Source organism: Ursus americanus, chromosome X, assembly GCF_024610735.1.
Source record: "Ursus americanus isolate L20-20 chromosome X, mUrsAme1.1.p, whole genome shotgun sequence".
NCBI classification, from domain to species: domain Eukaryota; kingdom Metazoa; phylum Chordata; class Mammalia; order Carnivora; family Ursidae; genus Ursus; species Ursus americanus.
Window position 1 is genome coordinate 77,684,100 of NC_142164.1, and position 25,753 is coordinate 77,709,852.

Genomic DNA, 25,753 nt, shown 5'->3' on the forward strand with positions numbered 1-25,753 from the left:
AATTGCAAGGTTAACAAAGGAACTGAATCAGTTTGAGCCAGGGACTGGAAGTCATTCTGCTTACAGGTGGTAGCAGTCATCCACATGGAAATGGAGCGAGGGTACTCAGCTGTTCTGAGGGGTATTTTGGCTAGAAGGCTTCTTCCTTGTCCTGGTCAGGATTTAATTGCCATCAGTTAACTCTAGATGATATTTTGCTAAAAAATAAATTGCCATGCTGTGTGATCTGACTAGAGAGCACTGTTTCTTAAACTTGCCTCATCACAACAATCACCTGGGGTTCTTGAAAGTGACCCAAGTGTCCATTGTTGGATGAATGAATAAAGAAAATATGGTATATACACACAGTAGAATACTATTCAGCCTTTAAAAAGGAAATCATGCCATTTGGTACAACATGGATGAACCTGGAGGACGTTATCCTAAGGGAAATAAGCCAGACATAAAAGGACAAATACTTCATGATACCACTTATATGAGGAATCTAAAATTGTCGTTCATAGAACCAGAGAGTAGAATGGTGGTGGCCAGGAGCTGTCAGGAGGGAGTCTTGGAGAAGTATTAGTCAAAGAGTACAAAGTTTTGGTTATACAAGACAAATGAGTCCTAGAGATCTGCACAGCATAGTGCCCATGATTAACAATACTATATTGTATGCTTAAGACTGCTAAGACAGTAGATCTTATGTAAAGTGCTTTTATCACAAAAAAATAAGAGGGCAGGAGGAAACTTTTGGAGGTTATGGATGTGTTTATGGTATAGACTGTGGTGATGATTCTTATCTCTAAACTCAAATTGTACACATTAATTATGTACAGCTTTTTGTGTGTTAATCCTACCTCAATAAAATGGTTTAAAAAATATATATTCCCAGCTTCGCCCTAGATCTACTTAGTCATACTCCTCAGAGGAGAGGCCTGGGATAAATATTACCTTCAGCAAATGGGAGTAAAAGGACTACAGGCATACCTCATTTTATTGCCCTCTGCTTTATTGCTTTTCACAGATACTGCATTTTTTACAAATTGGAGATTTCTGATAACCCTGCAGTCAAGTCTGTTGGCGCCATTTTTCCAACAGCATTTGCTCACTTCCTGTTTCTGTGTCACATTTTGGTAATTCTCACAATATTTCAGACTTTGTCATTAATATATTTGTTATAGTAATCTGTAATCAGATCTTTGATGTTACTATAGTCATTGTTTTGGGGCACCACAAACCTCACCAATATAAGACAGCAAATTTAATAAATGTTGTGTGTGTCCTGACTATTCCACTTGACCAGCCATTCATCTTCCCTATTCCCCGAGAATAAGAATATTAAAATTAGGCCAATTAATAACCCTACAATGGCCTCGGGTATTCAAGTGAAAGGAAGAGGCACTGCGTCTCACTTTAAATCAGAGGTGAGAAATGAGTAAGCTTAGTGAGGAAGACATATCGAAAGCTGAGATAGGTTGAAAGCTAGGCCTTTTGTGTCCACAAGGTACCACGTTGTGAATGCAAAGGAAAAATTCTTGAAGGAAATTAAAAATGCTACTCTATTGAACACATGAATGATAAGTGAAACAGCCTTATTGCTGATATGGAGAAACTTTGAGTGATCTGGATCAAGCCAGCTCCAACATTCCCTTAAGCCAAAGCCTAATCCAGAGCGAGGCCCTAACTCTCCTTAATGCTAGGAAGCTACAGAAGAAAAGGTTGAAGCTAGCAGAGGTTGGTTCGTAACGTTTAAGGAAAGAATCCATCTCCAGAGCATAAAAGTACATGGTAAAGCAGCAAGTGCTGATGTAGAAGCTGCAGCAAGTCATCCAGAAGATCTAGGTAAGGTAATTCATGAAGGAGGCTACATTAAACAGGTTTTCCATGTAGGTGAAATAGCCTTCTATTGGGAAAAAAAGATGCCACCTAGGACTTTAATAGCTAGAGAGGAGAAGTCAATGCCTGGCTTCAGATGTACAAAAGACAGGCTAAATTGTTAGGGGCAAATGCAGCTGGTAACCTTAAGGTGAAGCCAGTTCTTGTTTACCATTCTGAAAATCCTAGGGCCCTTAAGAATTATGCCAAATATACTCTGCCTGTGCTCTATAAATGGAAAAACAAAGCCTGGGTGACACCACATCTGTTTACAACATGGTTCACTGAGTATTTTAAGCCTGTAGTAGAGACCTGCTTAGAAAAAGAATCCTTTCAAAATAGACTGCTCATTGACGGTGCACCTGGTTACCCAAGAGCCCTGATAGAGATATATACAAGATTAATGTTGTTTTCATGCTTTCTAACACAGCACCCATTCTGCAGCCCATGAATCAATTGTAATTTCAGTTTTCAAGTCTTGTTATTTAAGAAATTTTGTAAGGCTATAGCTGCCATAGATAGTGATTCCTCTGATGGATCTGGGCGGAGTAAATTGAAAATCTTCTGAAAAGAATTGACTATTCTAGGTGCCATTAAGAACATTCATGTTTCATGGGAAGAAGTCAACATATCAACATTATCGAGAGTTCAGAAGTTGATTCCAACCCTCATGGATGACTTTGAGGTATTCAAGACCAACAGAGGAAGTACTTGCAGATGTGGTAGAAATCGCAAGAGAGCTAGAATTGGAGGTGGAACCTGATGGTGTGACTGAATTGCCATGATCTCATGATAAAATTAATGGATGAGGAGTTGCCTCTTATGGATGAGCAAAGAAAGTAGTTTCTTGAGATGGAATCTACTCCCGGTGAAGCTGCTGTGAAGACTGTTGCAATGACAACAAACGGTGTAGAATACGACATAAACTTAGTTGATAAGCAGTGGCAGGGCTTGAAGGACTGACTCCACTTTTGAAAGAAGTTTTACTGTGGGTAAAATGGTATCAGATGGCACTACATGCTACAGAGAAATCATTTCTGAAAGGAAGAGTCAATCCATGAGACAAACTTCATTGTTATCTTATTTTAAGAGATTGCCACAGCCACCCCAGCCTTTAGCATCTACCACCCTGATCAGCCAGCAGCCATCAACATCAAGGCAAAACCCTGCACCACCAAAAACATTATAACTCGCTGAAAGGTCAGATGAATGTTAGCATTTTTGAGCAATAAAGGATTTTGTAAAGTAAGTTCAGTGCTCAACATGGAGCTTGAACTCATGGCCCCAAGATCGAGAGTCACATGCTCTACTGCCTGAGCCAGCCAGGTGCCCCAACAATAAAGTATTTTTAAATTGAGGTATCTATGTTGGTTCTTTTACTTAATGTTATTGTACACTGAATAGACTGGTATAGTGTAAACATAACTTTTATATGCACTGGGAAACCAAGAAATTCATTTGACTTGCCTTATTGAGATACTTGCTTTATTGCAGTGTTCTGGAACTGAACCCACAATATCTTGAGCATGCCTGTATTACTTTTCACCATGCACCTTTTTGTATTCTTTAATTTTTTTAACCTGGAGTATGTTCTTTTATTCCATTGTAAATTATCTTTTGAATTAAGTATTGCAGTTCATGTTATAAAAATTCAAAAGATGCAAAAGGATATATGATAAAATCTTCCCTTTCACCCTGTCCCTAGTCACTAGATTCTTTTCTCCAGAGTTGACCAATATTATCAGTTAGTTGTGTTATTCCAACGTTATTATGCCTATGAGAGCAAATATTTATAACTACTTGCTACACACATACCATAAATAAACCTTTTAAAAAATGGTGGCATACTATACATAATTTGTACTTTGCTTTTTTACTACATCGTGCTGATTTTTCCAAGAGTTTGTCCTTATTTATGGTTCCACCCTATTCCATTGTATGTATATGTTATAATTTATATAACTAGTCTCTTATTGGTGGGCAGTTAATTAGATTTTTTCCAGTTTTCAGCTATTACAATAATGCTACAATGAATACTTATACAGTTGCAATGCTCTCGCTTATACCTAAGCACTGTGTTGTTCCAAGTACTTTACATATCTAAAAGGTAAATCCATAGAAGCAAAATTACCGGGTCAAAAGGTATGTGCATTTGTAATTTTGACAGATCTTGCCAGATTTTTCTCCATAGAGGTTGTACCATTTACATGCCTACCTTCAATATTTGTGTGTGCTGTTTCCCTTACCAGTATAATATTTGGTAATGTAGTTGAAATACCATCTTTTAGTATTGTTTTAATTTTCACTTCTTATCACAATTGAGTTTGATCATCTTCTTATATGCTTACAATCAATTTGTCTTTCCTTTTTTTGCGAACTGTTTTCTTGTGTTGTTAGGTTTTTTCTTTTCTGTTAGAGAAATTAGCCCTCTATATTATGAGTTGCAAATTTGTTTTGCAGATTGTCATTTGTCTTTTGAGTTTACTTATATTGGCTTTCTCCAAACAGAAATGTTTTATTTTTATTTAGTCAAGAGGATTGATCTTCCTCTTTACTGTTACTGGGTTTTCTCTTATAAATAAACTTTCCCCACTCTGAAATTGTATTTTAAAAAAACACCATGGAATCTTCTATTATTTTTACGGTTATCCTAGTTAAAATGTGAGGAATGGATTTATCTTACTGTTCTCAAATAAAAGTCCAGTTATCCCAACACCATCTGTAGCATAATCCATATTACCTTTGTAATTTAAGAAGTGAGTTACAGTTTTTGCAACAAATAAATGGCATTTAATAAAGGCAAGGGCAACTGTTACAAATTAAGATACTTAGGAGCCATATCAACCAAATGCAGCATGTGGACCCTATTCAGGATCCACCTGATTTAAACAAACGAACTGTCAAAAGACATTTTTAAGGTAAGCTTGGAAAATAGAGTAGGGACTGGATATTAAGATATTAAGAAACGTGAACTTCAGTGAAATGATAGTTTCGTTTGTTATTTTTAAACAGATAAAGAATGAAGTGTTTATAGATGATTTGATGACTGGAATTTGCTTGAAAGTATGCCAGAAATGACCAACAATCACATGAAAAGATGTTCAACATCACTAATTATCAGAAAAATGCAAATGAAAACAAGATACCACCTCATACACATTAGGATGGCTACTATTAAAAAAAAATGTGTTGGTGAGGTTGTGGAGAAGTTGTGCATTATTGGTGGGAATACAAAATGGAGCAACCTTTATGGAAAACAATATGGAAGTTCTTTTTAAAAATTAAAAATGAAACTACCGTGTGATTCAGCAATTCCACTTCTGAGTATTTACCCAAAAGAACTGAAAACAGGATTTTGAAAAGATATTTTTACATCTATGTTTATAGCAGTGCTAGTCATAATAGCCAAGAAGTGGAAGCAACCTATAAGTCCATTGATTAACAGAGGAAGAAATTGTGTTATGTACATAAACTGGAATATTATTCAGCCTTAAAAAGGAAGGAAAACCTGTCACATACTACAATGTGAATGAACCTCAAGGACATTATGTTAAGCGAAATAAGTCAACCATAAAAAGACAAATACTGTATGATTCCACTTATATGAGGTATCTGAAGTAGTCAAATTCATAGAAAGTGGAATGGTGGTTGCCAGGAGCTGGGGGAGAGGTGAAAATGGAGAGTTGTTTAATGGGTATAGAGTTTCAGATTTGCAAGATTAAAAAGTTCTGGAGATGTGTTTCACAACAATGTGATTAAACCTAACACTATTGAACTATACACTTAAAAATGGTTAAGATGGTAAATTTTACGTGGTTTTTTAGTCACAATTTAAAAAGTGCATTTAAAAATGCCAGAACAAAAGGGGGGCATAATAGATAAAACAAGAATGACTTAACATTGATAACGGTTGAAAAAGGATAATGGTATTATACAGATTCGTTATGGTATTTCCTTTACCTTTGTGTGTTTCAAATTTTCCGTAATAAGTTTTAAAAGTGAGATTTAGGAAACGGGGGCTTTGTAGACAGAGCTGAATTTGAATTCTAGTTCTACTTTTTAAAAATTGGAATATAATTCACATAATACCATAAAATTTACCACTTTTTAAAAAAGATTTATTTAGAGAGAGAGAGCATGCACACCTGAGTAGGGGGAGGGGCAGAGGGAGAGAACGAATCCTTAAGCAGACTCTCCACTGAGTGCAGAGCCTGACTCATGGCACGAACCCAAGACCCTAAGGTCATGACCTGAGCTGAAACCAAGAGTTGGCCACTCAACCGACTGAGCCACTCAGGCACCCCTGAAATTTACCATTTTTAAGTGTGTAATTAAGTTGTATTCACAGAGTTGTGCAACTATGGTAACTGTCTAATTCCAGAACATTTTTAACACCCCAAAAGGAAACTCGGTACTTGCTAGCACTCATTCTTTATTTCCCTTTTCCCCCAGTCCCTGGAAACCACTAATTATGTTTCCCTCTCAATGGATTTTCCTATTCTGGAAAATTCATTTAAAAGGAATCATGTAATATGTGGCCTTTTTGTCTGGCTTCGTGCACTGTATAGTGTTTTTAAGTTCATTTTTGTTGTAGCTTGAATCAGTACTTCATTCCTTTTTATAGCTAAATAATATTCCCTTGTATGGTTATACCACATTTTGTTTAACCATTTTTTCTGTTGATGGACACTTGGAATGCTCTATGGCCCTGAGCATGGCACCTCACTTCTCTGAGCCTCAGTTTCCTCATCTACAAGGTGGGACTTACAACACCTACATGGTCTGATTGTGATGAAGAGAGGGAAAGTACCATACTTAGCACTATGCCTGGTACAGATAGATGCTCAGTGAGTGACTTGTATAAGAGGTATGCTGGAACAAACTATCACCAGGGGACAGCATAAAACTGTACTCCTACTCTGACCTAATTGGAGTTCATTATGGCTCTAGGTGTAAATATGTTGCAGTACAAACTAAGGATTTTTGGTTCCTTTGCTTGGAAAACAAACATATACACATGTTGCTTTCCTATCTGGTTATCAGTGTCCCTCCCCTTGTGGACTTAATGTGTGACATGACTATCTGCTGTGGCTAGTCTCTTTCCATAGCCAAGCAGAAGCTTAATGCATTGAAACTCCTGTCAGACCCCAGAAAACTACCATTATTTTGTAATTTAAATGAAAAAAAATAGATCAGTTGAGTTCAACAAAAATATTTAGGTCCACAGGTTCTAGAGCCCAAATCCAGGCTTTGTTCCTTCTGGCCGTGCAACCTTAGGAATAGCAATGTAAAAATGGGGATGACAATAATAATAGTTATGGCCTTATAAGGTTGAATATTAAATGAGTTAATGAATGCAAAGTACTTGGAACGCTGCTTAGCACACTGTATGTATTCAGTATCTGTTAACCATTATTATTCATATCGTTATGCTCCAGGTTTTATGTTGGAGCCAGGAATAGAGAGATAAATTAATTTGTCTCTGCAGTCAAGGAAGTTAGCATGGTATAACCAGTATGCAGATTATTTCAGTATGCTCTAAGTGCAGGGATAGAGGCATGCACAGGAAGGGCACTTAAGGGTCTGCCTCTATTACATGAAAAATAGTGCTCTTCAGGAAGAAGCCTGGTGCAGTGGAAATAAGTGAATGCTGGAGTCAGAACAGCCTGGGTTTGAATCCTGTGTACACTCATTTGTTATGCAGCTTTAGGGGCAGCCAACCTCTCATAGTCTTTCTTGGTTTTCCCATTTCTAAAATGGGTTGAAGTTTCTGACCTCTGCCTGCTGGAAGTGCCGTGTTTGGGTTGTCTGTGGTCTAAGATGTTCCAAAGAAAGCAAGCAAGGATTTTTTTTAAAGATTGATTTATTTATTTTAGAGAGACAGTGCAGGCACATGTGAGTTGGACGAGGGGCAGAGGGAGAGACTCTCCAAGCACACTCCCCGCTAAGCATGGAGCCCAACCTGGGGCTCATCTCACAACCCATGAGATCATGACCTCAGCTGAAACCAAGAGCCAGAGGCTTAACCAACTGAGCCACCCAGGCGCCCACAAGCAAGGGTTTTTCAAAAGGTATTAGATTAAAAAAAAAAAGTTAGATGAACTTAGAATCAGATTCTAACTATGTTATTTAACCTTTCTGTGTCTATTTCTACATGTAACTTTTTTCATCCATATCTACCTTGCTCATGGCTGTTCTGACAATGAGATAATGTATGTAAAGTATATGTGGCATATCAAGTGCTGAGCAATAAATAATAGCTTTATTATCTTTCTAACAAAGATATCTTCTGTTATTGTGTGAAGTGGAAACTTAAGTAATATATACCATGTTAATTTCAGTATTCTCTTGAAATGCCTCACACTACAGTTTCAGGAAAGGACTGGGCATTTCAATGAATATGTAGATAATACTGCCTTTGTTTATAGTAGGAATAATCAAGTTCGAAGCTTGTGTGGTCTTAAATTTCAAATATAAAATTTAGTTACTAACTTTCTGGACTTCTAACCAAATATAGTCAGTTTCTGTTGCATGACATGTTCCTCTCTTCTTCCCTCCTAGGTCTTTCAGAGCCTTGAAGACCACCATTTGGAAGTGGTGGCTTTTTTCAGGGAAAATGGCTTCCATGGCCTTCTTGCTCATGATTCCGAATATGCACTCTACAATATTCCTTCTTACTACAGTTCCCATGCTCTGAAGCTGAGCTGGAATGGGAAGAATCTCACTACCAATCAGTTCCTGATGCAGGAGGTAGCCAAGCAGCTGGGCTTGAAGCGGATGAATTTTCCCATATTTGCTGCGCTGCTAGGTAGGTATCCAAAGAACAGACTCCAGTGATTGGTAAAGTTTCCTCTTCCAATGTTAAGACATGAAGACCAGAGCAATTTAGCCTACCATAGTTTATCTTTTTAAAGTCCACATGCTATTAACACTATGCTGGGGAAAACCCAGCAGGCTTTTAGGCTTCTTACTAGAAACTCAGCATGTTTGTCTTATGAATTTAATACAGGACATCCTAGAAAATTATTTTGGTTTTTGTAAAACTTTTTTTGTTACATTCCATAACTATTTATGCAGAGTACTGTCTTAGGCCAAATGTTTTAGCCCTAGATAGCTTTGGTTCTCCATTAGGAGCATTTGCATTTCTTCCCTGCTGCCTCAATTTAGATGAAGAAAACAAATTGTTGTGTGTGTTTTTCTTTTTCTATTGTGCTAACATTTTATTATGAAAATTTCCCAACACACAGCAAAACTGAAAGAATTTGGGTAGTGAAAATCCTATATATCCTCTATCTACCACCTGTATTCTGCGATAACATTTTCCTCTACTTACTTTGTCATATATCTGTCCATTCTAGCCATCCATCAATTTATCTTTTAAAGATGCATTTAAAAGTAAATTCCAGAGAGTTGGTTATGTTTTTTTAAAGATTGATGTATTTATGAGAGAGAGAGAGAGAGAGAGAGAGAATGCGAGTGGGGGAGGGGCAGCAGGAGAGGGAGAGAGAATCTTAAAGCAGACTTCTGCTGAACTCAGGGCCTGACGTGGGGCTTGATCCTAGGACCCTGAGATCATGAAACCAAGAGTTGGACGCTTAACCAGCTGAACCACCCAAGCACCCCAAGAGTTGATTATGTTTTCATTTGGCTTCCCAAGTACTGACAGCATGAAGGTTGATATGTTGTCTCAGGTGTAACCTCTGCTTATAATCCCAAAGGATTTGAGTTTGGCTCATCTAATGGAATCAACACAAGTTTTAGAATTAGGCCTATGACAAATCACTGAAGTTAAACCTCCCTGGTTTCAGTTTCCTCATCTGTGAAATGGAATAGTATACCTCATTGTGTTATTGACAAAATTAAATGAAGCGAGATATATAAAATGCCTAGTCAGTAATTGTGGCTGCTATTATAAAAGGCAGAATGACTAGGCGATAGATATAATAGCATGGGCTTTGGAGCCTGCTTCTTATCCTGGTGGGGACAGTTATTAACCAAGCTACTTTGGGAAGTCACCAAACTTGTTTGAACCGTAGTTTCCTTATCTGTAAAATGGGGATAATAATACTACTAGGCATGGTTATTGCAATAATAAAACATAATGCATGTGATACATAATAGGTAATTAACACATAGATACTATAGATATTACATTGAGAATCTACACCTATGTAAATTATTTGATTATTTTCTTCCCCAGAAGCCCTTTCATGGCCTGGAGGTTCTGTGAAAATATTTGCACAGTCAGTAAATGATAAATGTACTTTATAGGTAACCACATTCTCCCAGATGAGGACCTGGCTGCTTTTCACTGGAGCCTCTTGGGACCAGAGCATCCCCTTGCATCACTTAAGGTAAAGTGCCCCATTTCCTGCCTATACAGCCATGTCTAGGGGATATCAGGTTCTTTTCATTGGAGTTTTGATAGAATAAATACTTTTCATTAGGCTTAAAATATTTCAAATACAAAAATTATAATTATGATCAGTACCCTTAATATCTATTTATTAAGTTTTTATTTTAATTCCAGTATAGTTAACATATAGTATTATATTACTTTGAGGTATATAATATAGTGATTCAGCAATTCCATACATTAAGCGCTCATCAAGACAAGTGCACTCCTTAATCACCATCACTTATTTAACCCATCCCCACACCCATCCCCATCTCTGGTAACCATCAGTTCTCTGCAGTTGAGTCTATTTCTTGATTTGTCTCTGTCTTTTTTTCTGCTTTGTTCATTTGTCTTGTTTCTTAAATTCCACATATGAGTGAAATCATATGGTATTTGTCTTTCTCTCACTGAATTATTTTACTTAGCATTATATTCTCTAGATCCGTCCATGTCATTGCAAATGGCAAGATTTCATTCTTTTTTATTGGTGATTAATATTCCAATGTATATATGTACTAATTCTTTATCTATTCATCTATCAATGGACACTTGGGCACTTCCATGTCTTGGCTATTGAAAATAATGCTGCCATAAACATAGGGGTGCATGTATCCCTTTGAATTAGTATTTTTGTATTCTTCATGTAAATACCCACGTGCCATTACTGGATTATAAGGCAGTTCTATTTTTAACTTTTTGAGGAACCTCCAGGCTGTTTTCCACAGTGCCTGTACCACTTTGTGTTCCCACCAACAGTGCATTTTTCTCCACATCCTCGCCAACACTGTTTCTTGTGTTTTTGATTTTAGCTGTTCTGACAGGTATGAGGTGATACCTCATTGTTAGTTTTGATTTGCATTTCCCTGATGATGAGTGATGTTGAGCATCTTTTCATGTGTCTGTTGGCTATCTGGATGTCTTCTTTGAAGAAATGTCTGTTTGTGTCTTCTGCCCATTTTTTAATTGGGTTATTTTTTTGGGGGGTGTTGAGTTGTATCAGTTCTTTGTATATTTTGGATACAAATCCTTTATCCTATATGCCATTTGCAAATATCTTCTTCCATTCAGTAGGTTGCCTTTTCATTCTGTTGATTGTTTCCTTTGCTGCACAGAAGCTTTTTATTTTGTAGTCCCAATACTTTATTTTTCCTTTTGTTTCCCTTGCCTCAGGAGTCATGTCTAGAAAAATGTTGCTAGAGCCATTGTCGGAGAGATTACCGCCTATGCCCTCTTCAAGGATTTTTATGGTTTCAGTCTCACAATTAAGTCTAATCCATTTTGAGTTTATTTTTGTGTACGGTGTGAGAAACTGGACCAGTTTCATTCTTTTGCATGTAGCTGTCCGGTTTTCCCAGCACCATTTGTTGAAGACAATACCTTTAATATCTTAAGGATTCATACAAACCTATGAAGTGAAATACTAATACCCCAGTGAATGAAATAATGAGCAAAAGACTGAAGTGGACAGTTCACAAAAGAAGAAATACAGTGGCCAATAGTATGACTAGATAGATATTAAATCTCCCTAGTGATCACACATGCAAATTAAATGATTTTTTTTAACCTAACAGTTTGGCAGATACTGAAAAATTAGTCTGCCCACTCCTGTCGAGGCTATGTTGAAACTGATACTCTCATACATTTCTGGTGGTAGTGTAAGTTGGTGAGTATATAATTTTTTTCTAATTCTTTCACTCTGCTAGTTCATACCTTTTCCTCTCTCTCCAAGCCTCTAACACTCCCTCCTCCTTGTTCACTGTCAGCTCATGAGCTGGCTTCCTATTTCACTGAGAAAATGGAAGAATTTGAAACAGAACTTTACCAGCTCCTAGCCTTTCATCTTCTCACCTATGTGCATCTATGTGCCCACATTTTCTGCCTGCCCTGTGTTAACTATGGATGACCTGTCCATGTTCCCATCTAAGGCCAACCCCTCTACTTAAATGCCAAATCACATCCCCTCTTGCTAACTGAAAGGCATCACTTTTGCAATTACTTACTTCTTTCTCCTTCATCATCAGTTTTTCTCTCTTCATTGGATTTTTCTCATCAGATTATAGGCATACATCCATCTTAAAAAATAAAGCAAATCCTGCTCTTGACCTTACTCCCTCCACCAAAGCTATTGTTTCATATTTCCTCTTCTCTTATGGCCCACATTTCTTCCTTCCCTTATAGCAAAGCCCTCTAGGGAGTCATCTACACTTGAGCTGTTTATTATCCCTTTTCCCTGTTCTCTTTGCAATCTGTTTTGAAATTGTTCTTGACGAGGTCCAGATGTTCATAATCCTTGATGTTAATAAACGTAATGGCCAGTTCTCAGTTTTCATCTTACTTAGTCAATCAGCAGCATTTGACCCAGTTGCTCACTCCCTCTTCTTAGAACATGTTCTTCACTTGGCTTTAAGGACACCACTCTCTTCTAGTTTCCTCCCTACTTTACTGGCTGCTGCTACTGTTTCCTTTGTTGCTTCTTTCTCTTCTTTTCTACTTTTTATCTTTTGGAGTGTCCCAGAATTCTGTCCTTGGTCCCTTCTCTTAGTTCACCCTACACATTCTGCCTTAGTGATTGATATCATCCAGTCTCATGACTTTAAGTATCACCTGTCTATTGATGACTCCTAAATCTATGTCTCTAGTTTTGACATCCCTCTTGAACTCCAGATTGTAATATCTAGCAGCCTACTAAACATCTTAAGGAAGTGTATCTAAGTGGAAACTCATGATCTTTCCCCTAAATCTGTTCCTCCCAGAGCCTTCCCCATTTTTATTAATGGCAATCTCATCCTTCTAGTTGTTCAGGCTAAAAACCATAGAGTCATCCTTGACTTCTCTCTCTCTTTCTCACACCCTATATTTCCCTACCAGCAAATACCATCAGTTCTCCCTCTAATATATGTCCATTTCTCACCATTTTCATTGCTACTACCCTGGTCAAGCCACCATTATTTCTTGCTTAAATTATTATAATAGCTTGTTAACTGTTGGTCTTCTGTTTGCACTCTCCCCTCCCCAAAACCTATTCAGTACAACAGCGAGAGTGAATCTTTTAAAAACTGATTCAGATCATGTTACTTCTCTATTCAAAATCCTGCAGTGGCTCTCCATGTCACTCACTCAGTCTTGACCATGGCCTACAAAGTCCTGTACTGACTGGCCTCTGTTACAGTTATGATGTCATCTTTTCTTTTCTTTTGTTTGTATAACCTTTGTACTTATTATTCTCTCTACTTGGGATGCTTTTTCCTCCCACACAGTTTTGTGCCTCACTCTTAGAGGTTTTCTCAAATGTCATTTTTCTCAGTGAGGCCTTTCCTGACCATCTTATTTAATATTACCTGCTTGTGCACATGCATGCGCGCGCGCACACACACACACACACACACTTGAATTCCCAGGGCCATCCTCTGCTTAGACTTTCTCCATAGCACTTATCTACACCTAGCACAGTACGCATTTTACTTGTTTATTCTGTTTGACTCGCCTCACCCTATCCTGACACACCTACCCCACAATTTAAGATTCCATGGGGGCAGCGATCTTTATCTTGTTCACTGCTGTATTCTTGGTGCCTGTGACAGTACCTACTTAGTACACAGTAGGCAATAAATACTTGTTGAAGGACTGAATGGTATAGCCTTTTGCCAAAACAGTTTTATATAAAAAGTCTTTAGGAAGTTTGTACCCTTTGACTGAGTAATTACAATTTTAAGAAGCTTGTAATTAAATAATTGGAAAGTGAACAAGAAATCATACCTACATTTTATCACGGCATCAAAAAAACCTGTATTTATTTTTTTATTATAATAATATTTTTTATTATTTTATGTTAGTCACCATACAGTACATCCCTAGTTTTTGATGTAAAGTTCCATGATTTAAAAAATTTTCAAGCATCATAAAAGTAGAGAAAATAATAGCATAGTCAGTCACTATTGTAACATCTTCTAGCTCCAGCAGTTACCAAGATGTAGCCACACTTGCTGGGGGTTTTTTTGTTTCTGTTGCTAATGTATTTTAAAATAAATTCTGGACCTCAAGTCATTTTACTCCCACATTCTTCGATATGCATCTCTAAAACATATGGGTATTTTCATGCATGAGTACAATGCCATTATTATTTTTAACAAAATTAATGGTAATTTCTTGGCATCATTTTAATATCTAGTCCATTTTAGGATCTTCCTGATTGTCTCAAAAAGGCTTTTTTGTGGTTAGTTCAAATCAGGATCCAAACATGGTCCACAAATTAAAACCTTACCTTTAATAGTAAAAAAAAATTGGAAGCAGCCAAATGGTATTATGAAAGAAAACTGATGAATTATGACAATGTCATCAACTAGTAGCTCTCTGTATACTAGGATTATAAATGATATGATGTTATCTTTCTTTATACTGTTTGATCTTTTCCAAGTGTTCTATACTGAGAATTACAGGGGAAAATATTTTTAAAGGAAAGATTTTAACTATCTCTCAGTGCATTTACTGAATTTGAATTATCTGTCTTATGTGTGCCTCACTCTTTCTCTTAGTGATCCATCACTGATGTCAGTGTACCTTGCTTGTCTTACCTCTTCTAGGTCCGAGCTCATCAGCTGGTTCTTCCTCCCTGTGATGTGGTGATCAAGGCTGTTTCTGAGTATGTTAGTTCCATCAAAGACCCCTCAAACCTGGATGTGGTTGGAAAGGATGTTTTCAAACAGTCTCAGGTGAGCTAGCCTTTTCCTTCCTGAGTCACCAGTTTTCTTACCTTCACTACTACCACCAGCAGGTCTGATTTTATTTTCTGTGCTACCTACCTTTTCTCTTTGTAGCTGATTTTTTTCTCCGTGCTTACAGACTGAAGCCTTAAAGTTTCCTTTGAAAACATTACTAGGCCTGGACTGAAAGGGTTCTTTAGTTTTTTTCCACTGATTATCAGTGTTATATAAGCTCATTCTGAAAAATTTAGAAGATGAAGTCATTTAAAATCTCATTACTCACAAACAGCTTGCTGTAGTTATCACTCTAGAATATGTCCTTCTTCTCTTTTATTTGTTTCAATTTATATTTTAATATAAAGAAGGTCTTGGTTAATGGGTAATGAAAAAGACTACTTAAAGTAGGTCTACATAAAACAAAAATCAATACGTCATTGTTAGTAGTGAAAAACGGGCTCTACTGGGAATTTGTCTTGTGAAATAAAATTAAAAGTTAGGAAAATAAGTTAGTTTTATTTTTAATTTAACTTATACTTGCATAATGGGTTTTTCAGTTTATTTTTGAAATTAACATAAAGTAAAACTGACTTTCGTATATGTGTGTATATAATTCTGTGAATTTTTAGCACATGTATAGATTATGTAACCGCCATCACAATCAGGATCAGAACAGCTGAACCACCCCAGAAATCTCTCATACTATCCCTTTGTAATCACACCCAAACATCACTAACTCCTGGCAACTACCAGTCTGTTCTCTGTCACTATAGTTGTATCTTTTAGAGAATAACATATGAATGGAATCATACAGTACGTAATCTTTTAAGAGCAGCATTTTTCATTCAACATAATGCTTTTGAGAATCTTCTAAGTTGTTTCCTATTGCATCTATCAATAATTCATTCCTTTTTATTGCCAAGTAGTATACATTGTGTGGATATACCACAGTATGTTTATTCATTCATCCCTGGAAGATATTTGAGTTGTTTCCAATTTTTGGTGGTTTGAATAGAGTTGCTATAAACATTTGTGTACCGGGCTTTTTTTTATGAGCATAAGTTTTCATTTCCTTGGTGTAAATACCTAGGAGTGGGATTTCTGGGTCATATGGTAAGTATATGTTTAACTTTAACTTTATAAGACCTTGCCAAGCATTTTCCAGTGTGGCTGTTCCATTCCTCACTAGCACTTGTTATTGTCAGTATTTTTTTATAGCCATTCTAAAAGGGGTATAGTGGTAGCTCTTCATAATTTTAATTTGCATTTCTGAAATGAGTAATGGTGAACATTTTTTTCTTTTGCGTATTTGCCATTCATATACCCTCTTTGGTGAATAGTCTATTCATGAACAGTCTTTTGTCCATTTTTACTCGAGTTATTTATTTACTCACTGTTGATTTTTGAGAGTTCTTTGTATATTCTTGCTTAAAGTCCTTTGTCAGATATCTGGTTTGCAAATATTTTCTCCCAGTCTGTAGTTTATCTTTACATTCTGTAAGTGTATTTTGCAAAGGAAAAGTTTTAAATTTTCATCTCTATGGATCATGCCATTGGTGTCATGTATAAAAATCCTTTGCCTAACTGCAGGCATGCTGATATTGTCCTGTTTTCTTGTAAAAAAATTATATACTTTTACATTTTACATTTAGAACAGATCATCCATTTTGAGTTCCCTTTTTATAAAGTGTCAGGTGTTTTGGTTTATTTTTTGCATACGGATGTCCAGTTGTTTCAACGGTTTGTTGAAAAGACTGTCTTTTCTCCATTGAATTGCTATTTGTGTGGGTCTATTTCTGGACACTATTCTGTTCAGTTGATCCATGTGTCTATTTCTTTGCAAATAGGACTCTGTCCTGAATACTGTAGCTTTATGGTAAGTCAAAACTAGGTAGTGATCCCTCCAATTTTCTTTTTCTTTTTCAAAATTATTTTATCTATTCTAGTTCCTTTGTCTCTCCATACACATTTCAGAATAATCTTTTCTATATCCACAACAAATAATCCTGCTGGGATTTTAATGGGAATTCCTTATATTAAATATACAGTTGACCCTTTAACAACATGGGGGTTAGGGAAACCGACCCTAAAATCCATGCATAATTTTTAATTCCCCAAATATGTAGCTACTAATAGCCTATTACTGATTGGATGCATTACTGATAACGTGAACTGTCAATTAACACATGTTTTGTATGTTTAATGTATTGTATACTGTATTCTTATAATAAAGTAAGCTAGAGAAAAGAAAATGTTATTAAGAAAATTATAAGGTAGAGAAAATACATTTAAAGTACTGTATTGTATTTATCAAAAAAAGTTCACATATAAGTGGACCCACACAGCTCAAACCTGTGTTGTTCAAGGGTCAACTGTATAGATGAATTTGAGTTTTCAAATCCAGCAATACAGTATATCTCTCCATTTATTTAGTTCATCTTTGATTTTTTCATCAGCATTATATAGTTTTCAGGATACAAGTCCCATACATTTTTTTTATTATTTTTTAATTTAAATTCAATTAATTAACATATAATGTATTATTTGTTTTCAGGGGTACAGGTTTGTGATTCATCAATCTTATATAATACCCAGTGGTCATTATAACACGTACCCTCCCCAGTGTCCATCACCCCATTACCCTATCCCCCACCCCCCTCCCCTCCAGCAACCCACAGTTTGTTTCCTAAGACTAAGAGTCTCTTATGGTTTGTCTCCTTCTCCGGTTTTGTCTTCTTTCATTTTTTCCTCTCTTCCCCCTTGACCCTCTGCCGCCTTTCTTAAATTCCACATATCAGTGAGATCAAGTGATAATTGTCTTTCTCTGATTAACTTATTTCGCTTAGCATAATACCCTCTAGTTCCATCCATTGCAAATGGCAAGATTTCTTTTTTTGATGGCTGCATAATATTCCATTGTATATATACACACCACATCTTCTTTATCCATTCATCTTTCAATGGACATCTGGGCTCTTTCCATACTTTGGCTATTGTGAACATTGCTACTATAAACATTGGGGTGCAGTTGCCCCTTTGGATCACTACATTTGTATCTTTGGGGTAAATACCCAGTAATGCAATTGCTGGGTCATTGGGTAGCTCTATTTTCAACTTTTTGAGGAATCTCCATACTGTTTTCCAGAGTGGCTGCACCAACTTGCATTCCCACCAGCAGTGTAGGAGGGATCCCCTTTCTCCACATCCTCTCCAGCAATTGTTGTTCCTTGCCTTGTCAATTTTTGCCATTCTAACTGGCGTAAGGTGGTATCTTAGTGTGGTTTTGATTTGAATTTCCCTGATGGCTAATGATTTTGAGCATTTTTTCATGTGTCTGTTGGCCATTTGGATGTCTTCTTTGTAGAAATGTCTGTTCATGTCTTCTGCCCATTTTTGATGGATTATTTGTTCTTTGGGTGTTGAGTTTGATAACTTCTTTATAGATTTTGGATACTAGTCCTTTATCTTAATGTCATTTTCAAATATCTTCTCCCATTCTGTCAGTTGTCTTTTGGTTTTGTTGACTGTTTCCTTTGCCGTGCAAAAGCTTTTTATCTTGTTGAAGTCCCAAAAGTTCATTTTTGCCTTTGGGGACGTGTCCAGCAAGAAGTTGCTGTGGCTGAGGTTGAAGAGGCTGCTGTCTGTGTTCTCCTCTAGGATTTTGATGGATTCCCATCTCACATTGAGGTCTTTCATCCATTTTGAATTTATTTTTTGTGTGGTGTAAGAAAGTGGTCCAGTTTCATTCTTCTGTATGTTGCTGTCCAGTTTTCCCAGCACCATTTATTGAAGAGACTGTCTTTTTCCCATTGATATTCTTTCCTGCTTTGTCAAAGATTAATTGACCATAGAGTTGAGTGTCCGTTTCTGGGTTCTCTGTTCTGTTCCACTGATCTATGTGTCTATTTTTGTGCCAGTACCATACTGTCTTGATGATTACATCTTTGTAATAGAGCTTGAAGACTGGAATTTTGATGACACCAGCTTTGGTTTTCTTTTTCAACATTCCTTTGGCTATTTGGGGTCTTTTCTGGTTCCATACAAATTTTAGGATTATTTGTTCCAGTTCAGTGAAAAAAGTTGATGGTATTTTGGAAGGGATTGAACTGAATGTGTCGATTGCTCTAGGTCACATAGACATTTTAACAATATTTGTTCTTCCAATCCATGAGCATGGAATGTTTTTCCATTTCTTTGTGTCTTCCTCAATTTCTTTCATGAGTGTTCTGTAGTTTTCAAAGTACAGATCCTTTGCCCGCTTGGTTAGGTTTATTCCTAGGTATCTATGGTTTTGGGTGCAATTGTAAATGGGATTGACTCCTTAATTTCTCTCTCTGCTGCTTCATTATTGGTGTATAAAAATGCAACTGATTTCTGTGCATTGATTTTATATCCTTCCACTTTGCTGAATTCCTGTATGAGTTCTAGCAATTTTGGTGTGGAGTCTTTGGGTTTTCTACATTAGAGGATCATGTCATCTGCAAAGAGTGAGAGTTTGACTTCTTCTTTGCCAATTCAGGTGCCTTTTATTTGTTTTCGATGTCTGATTGCTGAGGCTAGGACAAGTCCCATACATTTTTTAACAATTATATAAGGATTTTATATTTGAGGCACCTATTGTAAAAGATATTGTTTTGTTCATTTCAATTTCTAATTGTTCATTGCTGCTCTATAAAAATATGATTGATTTTTGTGTGTTGACCTTGTATTCTGCAACCTTTCTAAACTCACAAGAAGTTTTTTGGTACGTTTGTTGGTATTTTCTGTGTAGATGATCATATTGTCTGTGAATAAGGACAGTTTTATTTCTTTTCTAGTCTGTGTGTCTTTTTCTTCCTTACTGCACCATCTAGGATTTCTAAACAATGGTGAATAGGAGTGATGATTTATTTTGTTCCCAATCTTCAGGAAGAGCATTCAGTCAGCATTAAGTATTACATTAGCTGTAGGTCTTGTAGATGTACATTATCAGGTTGAGGAAGTTATGTTCCTGATTTACTAAGAGTTCTTATCATTAAAGGATGGTGTACTTTGTCAAATGTATTTTTTTTTTTTTGCATCTGCTGATAGGATCATGTGCTTTTTCTGCTTTAGTCCATTGATTAATATTGAACCATCTTTGCATTCCCAGGATGTGGTCAAGGTATATTCTTCCTTTTTTTATATTATTGGATTTGAATTACTAGTATTTCATTGAACATTTTTGCATTTGTTTTCTTGAGGAATGTTGGTCAATAGTGTTTTTGTGCTGTCTTTGTCTGGTTTGGTATCAGGGTAATGCTGGACTCAAAATGAGTTGACAAGTATTCTTCTGATTTTTGGGAGAGATTGTGTAGAATTGGTTTTTCCTCTTTAACAGTGGTAGAATTTGCCAGTGATTTCTTGTAGAGATTTATTTGAATTTATGCTATTTAGAGTTTTCTAGCTTCTTGAATATCTAAGTATGTCTTTCACTAAATTTGAGAATTTTTCAGCTATTTTTCTTCAAATAGTTTTTCTGTTCCATGTTTTCCTTTCCTTCCGTGTGTATAATAACACCAATGTTAGACCTTTTGGCATTATTCTGTAGGTCCTTGAGGCTCTGCATTTTTCAGTAAAATTATATTTTTGTCACTGATTTTCACACTGGATAATTTCTTTTGATTTATCATAAATTTCATTGACTCTTTCCTTGGTCATCTCTGTCCTGCTATAGAGCCCATCCAACAAAGTTTTTAAAATTTTGGTTACGGTATTGTTAAGTTCTAAAATTTCCATTTGGTTCTTTACATATTATCTTTTTTTGCGGAGACTTTCCATCTTTCTCTGTGTTTCAGAAATGTTTCCCTTACTTCCAAGCACTTTTATAAAGCTGCTTTAACATCTTTGTCAGATAATCCCAGTGTGTTTGTCATCTCAGCATTGGGAGTCTTGATATTGTTTCAATATAAGAAGGAATGTTGACAGTTTTGTTTTAGGAGGCAATTGACCCATTTAGGTTTAGACCACAAGTTCTTACCATCCTTCTGTGGGCTGTGGTTTCATTGTCAGTGCAATTTTCAAAGTCGTTCCAAACTTATTTGGCTCAGTCCCATGTATATGCCACCCACTCAGTATCCAGTCTGGGACTTGTTTGGTTGTTTATCTCTTCAGTTCTCAGAGTCTGTGGTCTGCTGTTTAGTGTCAGATCCACATATTCTGCTGCTCTGTCTCTGCGATCTCTTCAGTATTCCTGGTTCATTGGGCCACCCTTTCTCTGTGTCTGGGGCCAAACAGCAGAAGGATAGAAAGAGAGGAAAAGCATCAAAGGCTCACCCTACCCTACTGAGACCACTGCTTCTCTGATTGGAAAGGAAGGTTCCTGTTATTCCCGTGTTGCCACTGCTGCCACCATAGGTTTGTTTCAGGCTGGCCCACATGAGAACAGAAAAAAGGAAAGAAAAAGAAATTAGAGTGTTTCCATATACTTTCTTGAGTTTTCAAGAACCCCCTTTCCCATTCTTCAAGCCAGAACTAAGCTAGGGTTTCCCCTGGAGCTCTCAGTCCACATCAAAGTATGCTTCTAGATGTTAGGCTGCATTCTATCCACACCAAGAGATACTGCAAGAAAAAGAAATCCTAAAAAAGAAAAAGAAATCCTAAACTCACCCTTGATTCTGTGGTACGTTGAATTCTGGCCTTCTTCACCAGCCCTCCTGTTACTGTTTACTTTTCAGAGTCTTCAAATAGCTGCTCCTAGGTTTTATAACTACCTTCCAGTGGGAATAAGGTAGTGTGTTTCCTCCATCTTATCTAAAATGGAACTCTCTCTGTAGATTTTTTTTAAATGAATAAAGCATGAAATCAGCACTTTATCGTGGGAGCATAATTTTCCTAACCAGTTATATGATAGGACAATCTAGCATCCATTACTTTACATCTAACTTTCTAGCATAATCATAAAAAGGTTTTTTTTTTCATAAAAAATGTACTTGGGCTTTATTTTCCCAAAGGGCTTAGTTTCTTTCAATATTCAAATCATTGTTTTTCCAAGTGCCTTTCTTAACATCATCTTTCATAATTTTTTCTTCCACTGTTGTTGAACACTAACTGTACCACTCATTTTCCATGACTTCTAGCATGATGTATGCAGTCCTCCATCATTTCCCTTGACTTAAGGAAATCCTGACCTTTATGATACATTATGCTCATTCACTTTGTTGATTTCCATTGTACTTTCAGCTGTTTGCCTCAGACAATTAGGAAGACACTGACCCACAAAGAAAGAAATTGACATAGTGGGTAGGGGGAGATACTAGTGTTAAGCAGGGGATACTGTTTGGATGAATAAGTTTTCCTTCCCCTTTTTATTGTGGTAAAATATACATAACATAAAATTTACCATCCTAATCATTTTAAGTGAATCATTTTAAGTGTACAGTTCAGTGGTATTAAATACATTCGTAATGTCGTGTATCCATCACCATCATCCATCTCCATAACTCTTATCATCTTGTAAAACTGAAACTCTATACCCATTATATGATAACTTCCCATTTTCCTCTCCCCTCCAGCCCTTGGCAACCACAATTCAACTTTCTTTTCCTATGATTTTTTTAAAGATTTTTATTTATTTATTTATTTGACAGACAGAGAGAGCACAAGCAGGGGGAGGAGCAGAGGGAGAGGGAGAAGCAGGCTCCCCACTGAGCAGGGAGCCCGATGTGGGCCTCGATCCCAGGACCCTGAGATCATGACCTGAGCTGAAGGCAGACGCTTAAGCGACTGAGCCACCCAGGTGCCCCTCTTTCCCTATGATTTTGACCACTTTAGGTGCCTCATCTAAATGGAATTATACAGTATTTGTCTTTTTGTGACTGACTTATTTCACTTACCATGATGCCCTCAAGGTTCATCTATGTTGTAGCATGTGCCAGAATTTCTTTCCTTTTTAAAACGAAATAATATTCCATTATATGTTGACAGAGGAAAAATTTTATAAGTGTTCATCTGAGTGGTGAATATTTTTAATGTTACAGCTTTTGCTTCCCTTTATAGCTTTATGATCTTTGGAACCTGGATAATGACTATTCTTAATAACAAGGATCCCCCTTTTCACTAAATAATAAGAACAAAACATTTTTAAAATAGAGACTTTGCTATGAATTCCCCCACCCTAAATGTTTTATAGTGTTTCCTAGTCCCCTTCATATGTATGTTTTTATGTGGTAGTGATCTCAGTGTAAAAATTTTTAACCTGCTTTTTTCACTTAACATTATGTCTTAAACCAGTTTTCATTGTTGCTGTATAATTTTCATAAACATCATTTTTAGCAGTTGTATAATTATGAGAGCTCTTCTAAACAAACATACAAAAACTGCTAGGTAATAGCATCAAAGGACAGTGTTCTGCTCTGCTACCTATGGCCTCTCAGGATCTATAAAAGAAAAGGGTAGGGCATTATTAAATACGACCATATATTAAGTACTGAATATACTTCTACAGACAAGGTCCCATGCTAGACACTAAAATATAAATGTGAATAAACCCTTCTTTGTTCTTGCAGAACTTTAGGTTAAATGGGAGGCAGAAGCAAATCAATAAGTACAACAAAGAAAAACCACAGTAAATGTGTCACGGAAGGAAAGGTTTTGTAGAAGTCATACCCTTGAAGGCAGAGTAAATGTTTGTCAGGGCACAGAACAGTGGTACACTGAGGGAAGTACACATAATTCAGTATTTCAGGGGATTAGGTCATTGATCTTTACTCACTGATGTTGAATGGTTTATAAGTTAAGTGCAGAAAGCAAGTTGAAAAACAGTATAATAATATGATTCCATATATATGAAAAAACCAAAACCATATTGGTGTACATACATAATGTGTATATGACATGACATAGACCAAACTGATTAACACTGGTCACTTCTAGGAAGAGGAGTAAGTACACAGCTATAGATATTAAGGAAGACTGTGTGTGGCTTACATTTTTTAGGAGATTGTTAGGTATGTAATTAAATATAAAATGGAAATAATAGTGAATATATAACTAATGGAACCTTGATACAGTGGAATATTATTCAACCAAATAGATATCATTCCATAAGTCAGTAATTTGCATATATTCTTGAGATTTGGAATACTTTTTCAGACAATTATATACTCAGATTTTTGAGAAAGGAGAGTGATTTTATTTCTAAGTGAGGCTGGAGGACCTGGTGATCTTGATTTCTGTGTTTGTGTGCCTGAATGTACATAAATAAAGACATCTGGAATGCTATATAGGTCCTAGAATGTTAACAATTACAGGTTCTGAGAGAGAAGATTATAAATGTTTAAAATTTTACTTTTTGGGATTATATATTTTAATTTTTTATACATTTTAAGAAATGTTTCTTGCAGTTAGAAGACTTTTTTTGTAGAAAGTACTCAACATTGGGCTGGATGGTGAATTGGGCACTCTCATGCACTGATGATGAGAGCATAACTTGAGACATCGGTTTTGGAAAGAGATTTACTATCATGTGTCAAAAGTCTATGCATTTTAGACTTAAAGAGTGCAGATCAAAAGCGAGAGGATGGAGAACAATCTGTCATGCTAATGGACATAAAAAAAAAAGCTGGAGTAGCCATACTTCTATCAGACAAACTAGATTTGAAAACAAAGACTAACAAGAGAAGAAGGGCATTATATCATAATTAAGGGGTCTATTCATCAAGATCTAACAATTGTAAATATTTATGCCCCCAACTTGGGAGCACCCAAATATACAAATCAATTAATAATAAACATAAACCCATTGATAATAATACAACAATAGGGGACTTTAACACCCCACTTACAGCAATGGACAGATCGTCTAAGCAGAAAGTCAACAAGGAAACAATGGCTTTGAATGACACACTGGACCAAATGGACTTAACAGATATATTCAGAACATTTCATCCTAAAGCAGCAGAATACACATTCTTTTCGAGTGCACATGGGACAGTCTCCAAAATGGATCACATACTGGGTCAATAATCAGCCCTCAACAAGTACAAAAAGACTAAGATCATAATATGCATATTTTTGGACCACAACATTATGAAACTTGAAGTCAACCACAAGAAAAAAATTGGAAAGACCACAAATACATGGAGGTTAAAGAACATCCTACTAAAGAATGAATGGGTTAACTAGGAATTAAAGAAGAAATTTAAAAATACATGGAAGCAAATGAAAATGAAACACAGCAGTCCAAAACCTTTGGGATACAGCAAAGGCAGTATTAAAAGGGAAGTGCATTGCTCTACAGTCCTACCTCAAGAAGCAAGAAAAGTCTCAAATACACAATCTAACCTTACACGTAAAGGAGCTAGAAAAGGAACAGCAAATAAAAACCTAAATCCAAGAGAAGAAGGGAAATAATTAAGATTAGAGCATAAATAAACTATATAGAAACCAAAACAAAACAAAACAACCCGTAGCACAGATTAACAAAACTAAGAGCTAGTTCTTCGAAAGAATTTAAAAAAATGATAAACCCCTAGCCAGACTTATCAAAAAGAAAAGAGAAAGGACACAAAAAGGATAAAATCATGAATGAAAGAGGAGAGATCACAACCAACACCACAGAAACACAGTTATAAAACAATACTATGAAAAATTATATGCCAGCAAACTGGGCAACTTGGAAGAAATGGACAAATTCCTAGAAACCTACAAACTACCAAAACTGAAACATGAAGAAATAGAAAATTTGAACGGACCCATAACCAGAAAAGAAATTGAATCAGTAATCAAAAATCTCCCAAAAACAAGAGCCCAGGGCCAGATGGTTTCCCAGGGGGAATTCTAC

At 36.3% G+C, this 25,753-nt stretch overlaps 1 protein-coding gene across 5 annotated transcripts in view; it reads left to right on the top strand.

The window, feature by feature from the left end:
• FAM120C (family with sequence similarity 120 member C) overlaps positions 1 to 25,753 on the top strand; it is a 116,489-nt gene that overhangs the window by 19,759 nt on the left and 70,977 nt on the right. For all 5 annotated transcript variants that reach the window (XM_087859582.1, XM_045799336.2, XM_087859581.1 and 2 more), the window contains exons 2-4: positions 8,419 to 8,665; positions 10,129 to 10,211; positions 14,836 to 14,964. In XM_087859582.1, the coding sequence (XP_087715708.1) occupies positions 8,419 to 8,665; positions 10,129 to 10,211; positions 14,836 to 14,964 (459 nt within the window). The remainder of the gene's footprint in view (positions 1 to 8,418; positions 8,666 to 10,128; positions 10,212 to 14,835; positions 14,965 to 25,753) is intronic.